General features: G+C 35.7%; 1 protein-coding gene across 4 annotated transcripts in view; it reads right to left on the reverse strand.

Annotated features, from left to right (window-relative positions):
- The window catches only part of Negr1 (neuronal growth regulator 1), an 813,948-nt gene that overhangs the window by 498,404 nt on the left and 300,354 nt on the right, over positions 1–15,190 (reverse strand). For all 4 annotated transcript variants that reach the window (XM_004841441.4, XM_087212675.1, XM_004841443.4 and 1 more), the window contains exon 2: positions 1,146–1,378. In XM_004841441.4, the coding sequence (XP_004841498.2) occupies positions 1,146–1,378 (233 nt within the window). The remainder of the gene's footprint in view (positions 1–1,145; positions 1,379–15,190) is intronic.

Consider the following 15,190-nt stretch of genomic DNA (forward strand, 5'->3'; position numbering starts at 1 on the left):
TTCTTGTGAAAAATTTACTCTACTCTCATCCGAGACTGGCACATAATAAACATCATCACACTATGCAACAATCTGCACTGAAAAAGACTACTGAGAACATTCATGGATTTGTTATTCAGTTTATACTTTACTCCTTAAGGCAAACTGTTTAATAAAGAAGTTTAATCTTATTGAAATGATGAGGCTGTGTATGAATTCAGATTTATTTTTATATGAGTAACTAAAGCTCTGTAATGTACTGAAAGATAAACTCAGAGTTAGTACAACCAAGGCGCTCAAACAATTTTACATTGCGCATTGAACATGTGTGCAACTGGCACCGTGTTATCATATGATCTGTTATTAATTTTGCTTACAAATCTTGCAGTGTTGTTGAGTTGCACACAGAATAATACTTCTATGCAACAAAAACAGGATTAATCTGTAGAGCACAAGTCAAAATGGAAAGGGGCAAAATAAAACTTTTCCATTTCACCAGCAGTATACTTGCATTTGTATTGAAAATTATTTGTATTGGAGCTTTGTGGGCTCTTTCATTTTAGTATGCAAGAGAAGGAAAATAATCTAATGATTCTGTCTGTATTAGGAGATTATATATTAGATAGCATAATTTATGATCTATAATTAAATCAAAACATTGTGTACATATTTTGCACACTCTATATTTAAATGAAATAATTCTAAAAGGCATGCACTTTTCATTGTAACTTGAATCGAATTAAACAGAAGCAGGCTAGAGACAGAATGCTGGAAGGCAGGGAGGATATGCTTTTAAACAGTTACCATCCATATTTTAAAAAGTTTAATATTTTAATATATCTTTCATAAGTTTTCAAATATTTATTTTAATGTGTCTATTATGGGTTCTCAAAAATTTATTGGAGAGATAATTGAAAGGAAGAGACAAAGTAAATCATGTATAGAAAACACCATGTGGCATTAATGGATATTTCTTGATCTTTGTAAGTGGGAGTTTCTTTGCCTATAGCAGCTCTTACACTTAATGGTATCTGGCAACATAATTCCCCGAAGACAATGACAACAGAACTTTCAGTATTGTTAGTTGCACCTGAGTCATTTGGAATCTAAATATTAAACATGTTAAGCAGCGTTCTTTACAAGAGTATATTTCTGGAAATGTGTACCTTGCACAGTGAGGTGCACTTGCATTGTCCTCGGCGTATGCTGAGTCTGAACAGAACACGTGTAGGGGCCATCGTCTGTCACATCTACATTCTGTATCTGGAGGCTGTAATCTCTTTTATTCAATGTTGAAATAGAAACTCGAGGATCCACTGACCACTTGTCACCTCCGGCAAAGATAATACTTGACCGGTTCAGCCAGGCACCCTTTGAAGCTCCATCTTCCAAATAACACCTGCGAATTACCAGAGACAGAACAATATTAATCAAAATGAAAATGGGAGACACCATTACCTTTGTTATGAGGGATCCTTCCATATGCAGAATAATAGCATAGTATCAAATGAATACATCAGACATAAACTCGAGAGATACGAACATCCTGCCACACCTTCCCCAGTGCAAACACAAAAAATACTTGCATATAGTAGTTTTTAAAAATATGTGTGTGTCAGTGTGCGCATAGGAGCGTGTGTTTCAAATCAAAATCAAACTCTTGCTTCATTTTTTGGGAGACAAATAAATCTAAATGAAGTTAAATTAACTCAAATAACAATTTTCTACATTACAACATTTTTTTTTGAAATTATAAGAACTCAGAAAGGTCCATGAATTAGATTGTTTTGGCCCATTCCAAACATGAATATAATGAACCTGATGCTGAAAGGATAAAACAGTGCCCCTAAGTATTAATTTAAAAAATATTTGCTGAGTGGTAAACTTGTACATGGAAACTATAAACTGTATTTTACTGATAAATTTAGGAACAGCTTTTACTGGTGACTGTAGTAATTAAATGTAGCAAAGCTAATATAATACTTTTAGTAGCATATTTTTGCTGTCTTTTCAATAAACTTTCCAATAGTTTTTCTAGCAACCATTCATGTATCAACAAATATTTATTAGGTGCCTATTTATAAATATAAAAAGCGATATTGCCCTTGCTTTCCACACATTTTAGTCTAGTGAGGAAAACAGAAGTATCAATTATGATTGATGCAAAAGAGAATACACTGGTTAAACCATACACAAGTTACATGAAAGGTTGTTGGACATGTAGAGAAAGGATATCCACGGAAAATACTAAAGATATTTGAGGGGTGTAAGACACAATATGGTCAACGGAAGTGGTATATGTGGGCAATACTGTACCAGGTAAAGATAAGAAAACTGGGAATTTCATGGAATTATAAATAAACAGGGTGGAGCGGAAGAGGAATGAGAGATGAAATTGGAAAGACAAACTTGAGGCAGATAATAATGGCAAGCAAAATCATAATTAGTAAACTTGAAAGTATTTATTCAAAGTTATATTTTATAAGAAGATTTTAAAGTACAACTTTGTGCCTAATAGAAGTCAGGCGCTTCAAGATTTAAGAACTGACGGCTATGGTCATATGCCAGTGATTTTGCTGAGGCTTGAAATTCTGTATTTCATCCTGAAAACGCTCTGTTACAAATTAAAGACTGGTTTTCTTAAATGAGTACAAAGCACAGTTACAGAATGAAAACACACATACACTGAAATAGTTTGACAGCATTTCCACAGAATACCTCCAGGGACTGAACACAGTGCTTGAGATTGCTACAAAATTGCAAGCTGAAAGCAACAGGGCAAACTGCTGCCAACTGTAGGAATCTAATCAGTGGGTGAAAAAGTAAGAACAAGGTACACTGCAGAATCCCATTTGCAGTCAGCTTCACCACCTACGGAATCCAAGCTAGAATAAGTCCTAAAGGTAATTGTTAATTGAAAACCTTTTCCTTATGTATTTAATGAAGAAAATAAACCCACTTAATGATGTAATTAAACAATTGTAGTATATTATAATTCTTGATAATATGCACAAAGAAGATGGGAGGCATATTTTCCAATTCGGAAGTTCATCTCTGTGCTGATGTAGGGTGGAACTCTGAAATACCACTTTTAGGGCTGTAACAATCCCAGTGTGTCATTTAGCGTCAGAATTTATCAAGGGTGTATTGTGTGACCTGTGCCTATGTAATCTTCAACTTTTATCCTATTGGGTCCTTACTACAAGCCTGTAGGGTACAGATTGCTATGCCCTTCATCACGAGAAAATAAATGGAGATGTTTAGGTTAAATGACTTTCCCAAGCCACAGTAAGAGAGGGTGGCAAAGCTGAATATATAATCAAATCTTTTTCCACATTCAATGTCCTTTCCACTGTAATGCAGATCAAAGGCTTTTAAACTGGGTTTCAGACAGGAGAAGATAATTAGAATGTTGCAGATATTACTGCAAGTAATTTCTTATTTACTGAATGTGACCAACTGCTTAACCTGTCCTATTCTAAAGGAAGCAAAAAATTAATTATTTATGGATATTTTACCATGGAAGCCTGTTTAGAGCACTCTGCTGGGCATTTCCTTTTCCCTAGAGACAGTAGCAGCTTTACTTTTATTTGGGAGGTGTCAGGAAGACCACAGATACTAAGCAGAAAGGCTTAGCATAAGCATTATTCTTCCATTCTTGGATGCCAGGGGCCATTACAGAAGAATAGAATTTAGCTTCTTCACTGTGAAACATGTGGGGAAAAGTAGATCTTTTAAGTCTCTTGTGGTAGGATAATAATATTTGATAACTGTCATGGGTCCCAACCCAAAGTTTTTCAATGAGACACAGAAAAAATACAATTTTATTACTTCTTCACATTTTTGTACATTTATTGCCCAACTATATTTATGAACTTAAACTTAATCATTCAAAGTACCATATACTGTATGGAATTTTACAAGTCAAGACTAGTCAGTCTTAGGCATAGCTTACTATTTTCTAAATTCCTAGCTTATATACATAAAAAATATTTTTAGGCAGAGTATGAGATCAACATATAAAATTCATGAAATAGATCAAATAGGTACAAGTATATATATATATATATATATATATATATATGCTATGTTTGATATTTTTTTATCATTATTAGAAAGATTCCTGGAGCATAATAGGACTGTATCATTTACTTTCAAATGTCCTCTTTATTCTCCACTCATACTTTATTATTTTTCTCTTACAGTATAAAGAGAGATATGTTACTAACTATGAGAGATATGTGAATTAAATATGAGAGGAAATTATACAGAGTAATGTTAGGGGAGTGACAGTCAGATAAGGGAGTGTGATAACAATTCATTTTTATATTCTATGGACAACAAACTTTTTTTTGTTTATGAATTCTGCTCTCTATAAATATAATGGGTATTCAAACTATAAAATCAATGTTTAATTTTTTAAAAATTATAGTAAAAGGCCCATTGTCAATAATTGCTCTCAAAATGCTCCCCTTTGGTTCAAACACACACCTCATCCTTCTTGCCACTTTCTGAAGCAGTTCTGGAGGCCTCCTTCTTGAGTGTCTTTAGGAGATGTGATGAAAAATGTGAAAGATGGTGCTTTGTGTCATCTAATGGAAAGGCAGTTTTGTAAAGACAATGCAGTGTGCCCTTATCCTCTTTACTCACTGAATCTGACCCCTTTAACTTTAAACACCTTGTGACATCTGAACCTTCCCCAAAGTCACAATGATCATAAAAGGTAAATGTTTTGAATGGATTTTGAACATCAAGGCAGCCATGACAAGGCAACTAAAGACAATCGAATAAATCCGTTGGAATCCTGGTCCACACAGAATTTATAATATAGCAAGGATATTAAAGCATGTTCATGAATAGTCACCTCACAGAACAGGAAGTGCAAAAGGTAACACAGTGCCATCCTCACTGAACTATTGCAAGACTCTTCGAAAGTCTCTGGCTTCTGCCCTTCACCCTTGCAGCCAGGTTCTTGTCCCCGGAATAAACAGAATGAATAATTCAAAGTTTAATTCGGACCATCCACAACCCTCCGCCTTCCTGTTTAACCATAGGAAAAAATTCTGATAGTAGAAAAAATCCTGTGAAAGCTGGTTTCTTGAGGCTTCTCGGTCCTTCTCTGCTAATCTTTCCCTTCGCCCTAGACTGCTCCTCAAAGCGTGCTTCCAAGTGGCCAGGCGTGCCTACCTCAGAGAGTTTTGCATGAACTATTTCTCCACATGGAATGCTCTTCCCCCAGCATTCTGCATAGTTCGTTTCTCTTTAATTTAGATCTCCACCGAATTTCCCACAGTATTAACACCAAAACAACACCATCCTTTAGGAGTGCAAATTTACAACCATGGAAGACATGAAAATGTACACCATAATTAAATGCAAATATATACAACATAGATAATAATCATCATGTGATACAGAGGGTGTGCTAAGCAATCTAAATTAATAGGCAAAGAAATGATCTGAGCATCGAGGAGGAAAATGGTAAGTGGGGCCAGAGGTGTGCAGGATACAGAAGAATGATCTAGCAAATCACGTACATAACTGCTTAAACTCTACATCAGTGTTATGGCTTAGATGTAGAATGTGCGCCGAAAGTCTCAAATGTTAGGAAAGCAACTGGATTATGGTTGTGCTACACTCACCAGTGAACTGAGGTGATAGTCGCACAGCACAGTGTGGAGTTTGGAAGTGGGGCCCAGACAGAAGAGGTCGGTCACTGGGGGTGTTACTAGGAAGTGTGTCTCTCACTTCCTGGGTATATCTCCTCCTCCCTTGCTCTCCGCTTCCTGGCCACCACAATACGAACATCTTTCCTTTCCCCCCCAGACCATTCCACCATGCCATTTCTGCCTTGGAACCACATTCCTGACTATGGATTGAGACAAAATAAACCTCGCTTTCTTTTGCTTGTAAGTGTCTGGTATTGGGTCACAGCAAAGGGAAAGTGACTAAGATTCTCGGGAACCCTTTTAAACCATGTGACATTCTGCCTGATGTGTGCTAGGCACTTCACAGTTATGATTCCACACAATGCTCCTGTAACTCCTTGAGCCAGATACTACTGTTATTTTCACTGAAAGCCAAGAGACTAACACCTTGTGACTTAAAAGGTAGTCGTGTGCATTTAATCCCAGGGACAAACTATGCAGCCACGGCAGGAGGATTGTGTGGAATCATAAGCAGAGGGTTGATCAAGGGACAGCAGTCAGATGACAAACGGGGCAGGACAAGACCACTGTTCCCTGTTCACTCAGAGCTTTCTCTTTCTGGACTTTCCAATGCACAATTTTAGCAGCTGGCAATCTCAGGATCCCTTTGAAATACAGAAAATGAATATTTCCAATAAAAATGCTCAATAATGAATATATCTTTTGAGTATAACATGGCTTCTGTGGAAAAAATTTTTTCCCACTTACAAAAACTTGCTAGACTACCTACTTTGCAGGCAGATGAATAAAGACGTTCCGAAAATATACTCCTCTGCAGAAGCTGTGTTAACACCACACCAAATATCATGGCAAATACTTAAAATTCCAGTCAATCATCTGGATATTTTGTGTTCATAGTGCCAAACATCTTGCTACTGGAAAATGTAGCTTGAATATTTCATTTTGCTTCACAGCTGTTAATTTTGTAAACCCAGGCTCCAGAAGATAATGCTTTTCCAATAAGAATGGCATTTCTGTCACTGAACTCTTTGAGGCACTCCTTTATAAATACTGTTAATGCACACTGAGGCAGTTGCCAGTTTGGAGGTATGAAGTCCCATTTGATGAGCTGCTAGTGGATCACACTGATGTTGGAATAATTTTAACTAACGGTGCCTGTGATACTACCTCCTGCAGAGATTTCATTTGAAAGGTGGACATCAGAGAGTTTCGTGGAAGTATGCATATGTATTTATGATATTTAAATCTGTGCTATGATAAAAGCCTGTGGCTGCCGAGGAATGATTTTGTTCTTTCATATCACTAATTCCAGGTAACACAGTGCATAAACATGAACCTAAGCATCATTACTGGTATTCTGCATAGCAAGATCTACTCAGCTTTGTGGAAACAGATCAGCTTTTCTCAAAACATGCTAATTAACAAGAGCTCCTATTAAAAGCACTAATGAATAAATAAGGAAAGTACAATTTCCCATGGATTCAAAGCTAAATCATGTAAAAATGAAATCCCTATGAAGAAATTGGCCAGTTACCTACATAGCTATCTCTTTCTTGTACCACAAAATCCTTAGTTTGTCAGGAGAATTTTCAAAACCATACACAGAGTGCTCAGAATCCTATACAATCTTCATGCTAATTCTCTTCACGAAGAAATGTTGCTATCTTAAGAGGAAAAGTGAGATAAGAGTAGTAAAGTGGGAAACGAATGAGACAGAACAAATTCTAACCCCCTCCCAGCTGGCTTTTTTAAAGCAAATAACTTTTTAATAAATTTCAGGACAGTTGTTCTCTAGAAAATATGTGCATATACATATATATATATAAAATACACATAGATATTTTATATGGAACCTATATGCACACAAATAATATAGCCTATATTTCCAAAACGATGATATTTTATAAATATTATTGGCTTGATTTTTAAAGTCATCCCTTACATTTACACTAAGAAAGAAATGAATCTTTGCGATTTGTTTTGGAAAGTGTAGGAGAGACAGGGGATTTTGTACAGGATGATGGAAAATCTATAATACAAGCAATTTTCCCAATGAGCTTCAATTTTTTAATGAAGCACTCAAATTTAGAAAAGAATTCTATTATAAAATATTTTTCAGGTGAGATACTTAGGTGAGAAATGCACTTTTGCAAGTAACAAACACTTCAATCCTGTTGTGAAGATAATAATGAAGCACTAAGATTGCTAGGAGCCCATCTTCTACGCACATTTAAGACTTTTCTCAGCCAATCCTCACAACATTTTGAGGTAGACACTGCCAAGTCTCATCATAATACCATTTTTATAATAAAGGATGGGAAGGAGAGAGACAGTAAGTAACTTCTGGACTAGGTGGTCACTGAAGTCCGTACTGCACAGAAATAACGTCATTACAGCTTACGTGCATTGAACCTGCAGGCCTGCGTGCCTCACTAATATTAATGGAATTGGTGCAATTGCTTTTATGAGAAGAACGATGTCATGTTGGTCATATTTTACTTCTTATGTGGTCACCACAAAGAGAAAAATACCACAAAATAACACTGATTTTGCTTTTTTGCATATAGAGCTATACTAATTCTTCCCTAAAAGCTGATAACTTTAATATAATAAAGTGATAGGAGAAATGTACGCCCTTTAGTTTTATTTTAAAACAGAATTTAAATTCTTCAGTGTATGTATGTGTATGTGTTTAAACAATAGATTTGAGTATTTTCAATTCCTAGGAAATCATTCATCTTTGGTTATGGATTAATCATGCTTCCAAGCATTCTACTCATTAATTCTAACTGATAATGCCTGGCTGTAATACTCAAATTGGTCTATCTTACTCTTTCCAGCTGGATAGGTCAAGCTGTCTTGAAAGAAAGTATGTCTGTGATTAGAAAGGGCAATGTCAAATATTTGGGGTGCTTATTATATGTAAATAATTCAATATATAAATATGCATTTATTAAATAAAATGAGCCTGAGTGGGGTGAAATCATCCTATACATTATAATTAAGAAAACCAAGAAAGTCTCAATTCAAAAAGACAAAACAGAATCTTTATTTGGGGTCTGTTACTCAAACCAACTAATGATCATCCTGTGGTGGTGAAAATAACACGTTTATTAGTTCAGTGTTTGTTATGGTTTAGGAGGCATAGAAAACACTTTGGCATTGAACACTGCCAAGCATTCTGGGAGGCAGGCAGGTCTTAAAATTTTCACCTTCAGGATTGCGAATACAGCCCAGGATGCAAAGATCCTAGCGGGGAGAAGGGGTCACATATTTGAGACCTGATTGTATTGAGGGCCAGCTTCATTGCAGCGGCTTTAAGTATGGATCCAATTTTAAATTTATCATTTCTCATTTTAAATGTTTGAATTCAGCTCCCACACGGACTTGAATGTGCGATATTTGGATCTGGCAGAACCTCAAGATCTTTGCTAACTGGCAGATGCTTTGAACCAACGTGGAGAGGGTTCTGTCTGCAGTGCTGCCTCCCTGGCAGCCGCTTCTGGAGAAGTTGGACCTTCACCTCTGGACTATAAAGGGAAGGAGCACTACACTCAAAATCAGCAACTTCAAGAGGGAGGAGGCATTTGCAGCCAGAAATGTGACAGATGAAGCTCCAGGCTCCAGCGAAGTCTCTCCAACCCAGCTCCTTTTGAGAGAGCCATGCACGGAGTCCTCTACCCCAAAGCAAAGAACAAAAAATACAGTTTCTCTGCTAAAAGCAACACCAGCAAGCAACTCAGTTTCTTTCCATCCACCGTCTTTTTGTCTAAATCATTAAAAAGTGTTATATTTGCATATAAATAGAGATGATAAAATTAGAAACATTTACAGAAAGGCTCTAAATTTATGTTATTTGTCAAAGTAAGTATATGCCACTTCATTCTATCAGTGAATATAGACATTTAAAAATAAAATGATTTCTTTCTCTTTGCATATTTTGATATTGAAACTTCTTGCTGATCATGGCTGGATTTTTCTTGTTTCTTTTTTATAATAAAAAGTATTCTGAGCACAAATTTTGTTTTATGAATAAAAAATGGCTGCATAGCACAACTAATTAAAGCTAGCCCTCCAATCATTAACTAAAGTAGCCATTAATCTATATTTATCTGTTCTGGAGAAAAATTCAGTAAACCATAATTCAGTATGAGCTGGGCCTTAAAATACAAATTGAGGAGTTTTCCCCACAGGAAAATGCCTAATGTACTTCATTTTTATTGCAGCTAGCTCCTTCTAAAGATATTTATGCTGACTATATTTTCTCAAAAGATGCTAAAAGTGAAAAATAGTCTTGAATTTGTCTTCACTAGATCTTATTATTTTTACTACTCTTCTTTAAGATACTGCATAGTACTGTGTAGTGATTATAGCTAATTTTGAAGTTCAAATGTCTTCTTTCTTGTGTGCTAGCTGAGGAACCTAGGGCAAGTTAATTTTTCTTAATTTTTTTACATCTAAAATGAGGTTTGGAAGAGTACTTACGTGACAAAATTGGTATGAGGACTAAATTAATTAGGTGATTTTATATCCTTAGGATGAAGCTTGATACATGGTAGCTATGTAATTAAAGTGGACAGTTGATACCCTACCTTACTATGGTTGACTCAATATTTCAGAAAAAAAAATACAGACAATATCACCCGCAATAAAACTCTGTGTTATTAACACTAATTAGAAGAAGGAACAAATTTTCTTACTCAGAGTAAATATTTTGCTTACATGAAACCAGGTCTGGAATCAATGCCTTCTAGATTTTGTTTTTATAGATAGAAACAACAGGAAAAATGTTTTCATGAGTAAATATTCGACAATGGAAGGAGCTGTGTTACAACAATGCCACTCAGTTCTTCAACTTCATAAGAGCAATGTCCCAGAATATTCTACTATTCCGTCAGTGAAAATCAAACCTCCTGCTCATCATTTACAGAGCCTATTATATCTGTTCTAGATATGTAGGAAACTGTTTATGTTACAAAAGGACTTACCAATATCTAGATATTTATTGTCTCTACATCAATATTTTAAATTATCTGTTCATTGAATTTCAGATGTTAGGGCTTTACACTTGAACCTGGATCCATGATACGACTGGGTGTTCAGCAGTTTTGGGAAAGAAGATATTGAAAGCAGGAGGGAGGAAGCAGAACCAGCCAAAGCACAGACCTAGTTTCAGGTAGGTAAATTTTCTTTTTTTTGGTACCGGGGATCAAACTCAGGACCTTGCCTTTGTGAGGCAGGGGGTGGAACCACTGAGCTAAATCCCCAGCCCAGGCAGGTAAATTTTTAAAACAGAACACTTATGAAAACCTAGGATACCATTTTTTCCTTAAAACTACCTGTTTCTGTATAATCCTTAGAAAATCATCACGTACCTAAGTGTATCTGGTGCCTGGAATGCTGTAAATTTGTATGGTTTCTGCCGTTACAGCTCTCAGTATACGGGTGTCCCATTTTCCCCATTTTGATATTTACTTTCTAATGTAAAAAGAGGTAGGAGAAACATACAACCGAGCATGTGTGGGAATAACTGGAATATTAGTTTGCAGATTAAAGGTAGTAACCCAAAGACATTCTTCATGAAGAACACAGGTTTTCTAATATAGTTGCTTTAAAAAGTCTTTTCACTTCCTTTTTTAGTTAAGTCTATGTTTCACATTGCTAGATATTTTTAAAAAATAAAACAAAACTGAAGTAGAGCAGATTATATTGTAATTGCTAATGCATCCCTAAGTTAATCTTTATCCTGTCTCTTGAAATTAATTATAGTGCCCTATTAATTTTGATCTTATGAATTTCATTATCCTTTATATTTACTAAATATTTAAATACATTTGAAAAATGTAAGTCAATAGTCACATGTTTCATGTATTTACTTTTAAATATTTGATGGACTTTTTTCCCATTTGAGAAATTTAATTTTTTTTCATTTTTTCTCATTGATTGACTCTTTAGTTACTGTTAACTCTTTCCTACTTCCAGTGATATGTGTATGATTCAACAGAAATGTGGGGGCCACAGGAAAAGGGGATGGGTCTTTGGTATGAAAATGGACAGGAAGTGAAAATATATATTCATAATAACAAGTATAGTAAAGATTAGCAAATCTGAACAAGTAACCCATACGTAATTTAGATCAATTTAGCCTGAGCTCTTTCCTCGTGAGAGTAGCAGAACCTCCAAATGTCACTGCTTCTCCTGGTAGAGCCTCCTCCAGCAGCAGCATCTAGTGGACAGCTGGACCTGCCACGTCTCAGTGCCTGGCTGGCGCAGGCAAGCCAGTGCCTCAAGGGATGTAAAATTCCACTGCGATCTTGGAAAAGAGACTGCAGCCATGAATTTCTGGCTGGACTTTTCTTTACTAGATTGCTGCCTATTTTCCTATCCCTATGACTGATCATCTTCAAGGTCAGAATTCGGTGATATTAGTCACTGCTTCCTTGAGTCACTCGAAATGAAAAAGTGAGCCTGAAGAACAAAGAAGAAAATATCACGATCATATTCTTTAGAAATTCGTGATCTGGGATCTGGGAGACATGGTGTCGTAGCATCTTCAAGAACAATTGTACCTTGAATTCAGAACAGCACTGCGTTGAATAACGTCTTTTCTGGTCACTTACTAGTCTTGGTGATTCTGCCATGAAATTTTTTCTCAGCCTTGATATCTTTAAAAAGGTCTTTCTTGTAAGGACTGACTGAAATGTCTCATGTAATAAGATCTAAGCAACTAACTTTGATTTTATTTTTTGGAAGCCAGACAGGTTTGATAGACTCCTCCTAAAGCTCATATTGTGTCACCACGTAGACAATCTTGCAGAATTACCCTACACTGTCAAGTGAGTCATTAAGTCATTCACCACCCCTGCCGAACTGTAAAAGACCCGGCTTGGCTTATTCACTGGGATATGCAATAAGGAGTATGATTTTGGTCACATATATAAGTAATGCTCTGAGAACTCAAAATACTGCATGAATGGTATGGGCAAGAGATCACAACAGATTCTGCTGGAAACAAGAATATATGAGGCTAGGTCAGGGCAGGTTTAGGGAAAGTTCAAGAGGTAGTACAGGCATCTCCTTATTCTACTTTTCTTTAGATGATTTGCTCAGATTGCCTTAAACTGAATCACGGACAGGAATCTTCAGATTTGCTCTATCAACCAAATATAGAACACATTCAGAAAAAATAGGAATCCCCACTGTCTGTAGATTTACTTTTACCTGTGTGTTCACTTTACATTAAAAATAACTGAGTGGTGCTAAATTCTACCTTTGAAACACTGAAAGTAGAAATAAATCTGCCATTTGTCTCAGAAAAATGAAGGGAAAACATTTTTTCAGTTATTTTCTTTCCTAAGTTCCTACAGCATGGAAAAAAAATTAAAGGCTAGGTTAAACACACACAGTGGGTGAGAAGGAGTTGCCAGGAATATTTATGTGATAAATAAAAATAATATTTAAACCTGGGAAAACCTTCCATTTCCTTTTAATTTGACTCAAGAAATATGCAGGTTTTTAATTGTCATTGTTACAAAATAGAAAGATTTTCTTCATTTCACAAATGATTCTCCAACTTGGTTCTGATCGAGTAGCATTACTCTGTGTAGTTCATAGTCTATACCTCATGGCAGTAAGTCATTCACTTTTTAGAAAAAAACAAATACGTCATCCTTCGCTCTTAGGTTTGCCTGCCTTTTATTGCTCAACATACACTAATAATCACCTGTGGTAAAATTTGTAATTAGTATAACACATATATGAAGATCATTACTAAATATAATAAATGTATAGTAATTCCAAATTAGAGAATTGGGAGAGGAAGAAGAGAGGAAATCGAGTGTTTTTAAACTGGGTATATGAAATGCACTGTTTTCTAAAAACTGTAAGGCTTACTACATTGAAAATTCATTTTTACTTCCTATATTTTTACCCTCAAATACTCTGTTTTATTATTGAGCTGGTTTCCTATGTAAGGAACTCCTTACTGGATTCTCTACAATTCTCTGCCTTAGCCATTAATCTCTCATGTGAAGCTGTCAAAATCTTTTATGAAAATCGAAATGTACTATATCCACTTTTCTTATCTTTCACAGTGCATTATTTTCAAGCAGCCCAGCAAGTTAGTTAAGCACAAAATGCCTTGTAAAAATCATGTTAGGAATACAGCCACACTTTCCTCAGCCCTTATTCTGTTACCAGTATTTCACAATGGTTTTTGCAATCAATACCAAACACACAGGTCTATTGTTTCTGGCTTTGCCTCTCTCTCAAGCTCCTTAATTCGCAACTTGCTTCTAATTCAAAAGGACTTCATGGAACTCATACTATTTATACACAGGCAGTTTTTTTCTCTATTTCTAATTGGCCTAATTGTGAGCACAGGAAACCAGCTATCATATATTTCTTTTTGTCTCTAAATCATTAGTGTATCATAGATATGTTTTCAGGATTTCGGATCAATAGCATACAGTTCTTAAAGGTCTACCTTCTTTGGTCCTGTACTCAGTACAAAAGAAAAACTGACGGATTATAAAATAAATAGGGAAATTCTGGAGAGCTAATAGATTTTAAAGTGACATTTTATTGAGTTGTAGGGAAATTAATGGATTAAATTTCCTTTGAAATTTGCAGTGGTCCAAAAGGAAACCATTTCTCGCAAAGAATGCTTTTGATTTTGCCAAACATCATATTGTCTTAGATATAATGAGAAACATTTGTCTTTCATCTTTAGCAATGGCCGCAAGTCATCATTACCTAACACGTGTTCCGTGACCCTCGTGAAATGAGCTGGTCATCTCAATAAGCCATTAACAGGCAGGCAACTATAGCAAGCAAATCACCCATATTACCACTAATCAAACTCCACTTTTGTATTTAAACAGAAAAAAAAACAGGGTGAAACTAAGAAATACGTCTCTAATATTACTGATAAATACTCTTCTGATCAATACTCTACTGAGGAATATTCTACTGAGAAACTATTGAGAAATACTCTTACTGATAAATACCCTAAAATAAATTCAAGATGCTTATTTTGAGATAGTTTTAGTCAATTTCCGTTCCAATTCCACCAATAAAAAGTCTTTTTTGAATCCTATGTAATATATTAAAAATTAAAAGATACAAGAAATAATCCCTTACTTTCAATATGCTTACAATCCAAGAGGGAGGATCAAGCAGATATTTACACTATGATCACCATGCTACACGCAATGAAAGTATCATAAGAGACGCAGCTGTTTAAAGGATTTCCAGAAGAGAGAGCATACATCATTGCACTAGAATAAGGAAGGAGAGTAGGAGTGTGAGTTGCCTCTTCATGAGCAAGAATCTTTTATACAGGAAGAAGTGACTAAGAGCGATCAAAAGAACCAGTGTCCATAGGAATGACCTAGAGCAGAATGGAGAAAAAGGCACACAATAGGCAGTAAGTTGTGCAGTAGCATGCAATCTGATTTAACGACTGGAAGCGTAAGAGAAATGTGGGATAAAATTCCAAAATTCATCTGGAGGTGAATGAGAGATGATTTTAACTGCTACGG

The sequence above is a fragment of the Heterocephalus glaber genome, unplaced genomic scaffold (assembly GCF_053883595.1).
Source record: "Heterocephalus glaber isolate CG9 unplaced genomic scaffold, H.glaber_assembly_v1.0 deba00001442, whole genome shotgun sequence".
Lineage (NCBI taxonomy): Eukaryota > Metazoa > Chordata > Mammalia > Rodentia > Bathyergidae > Heterocephalus > Heterocephalus glaber.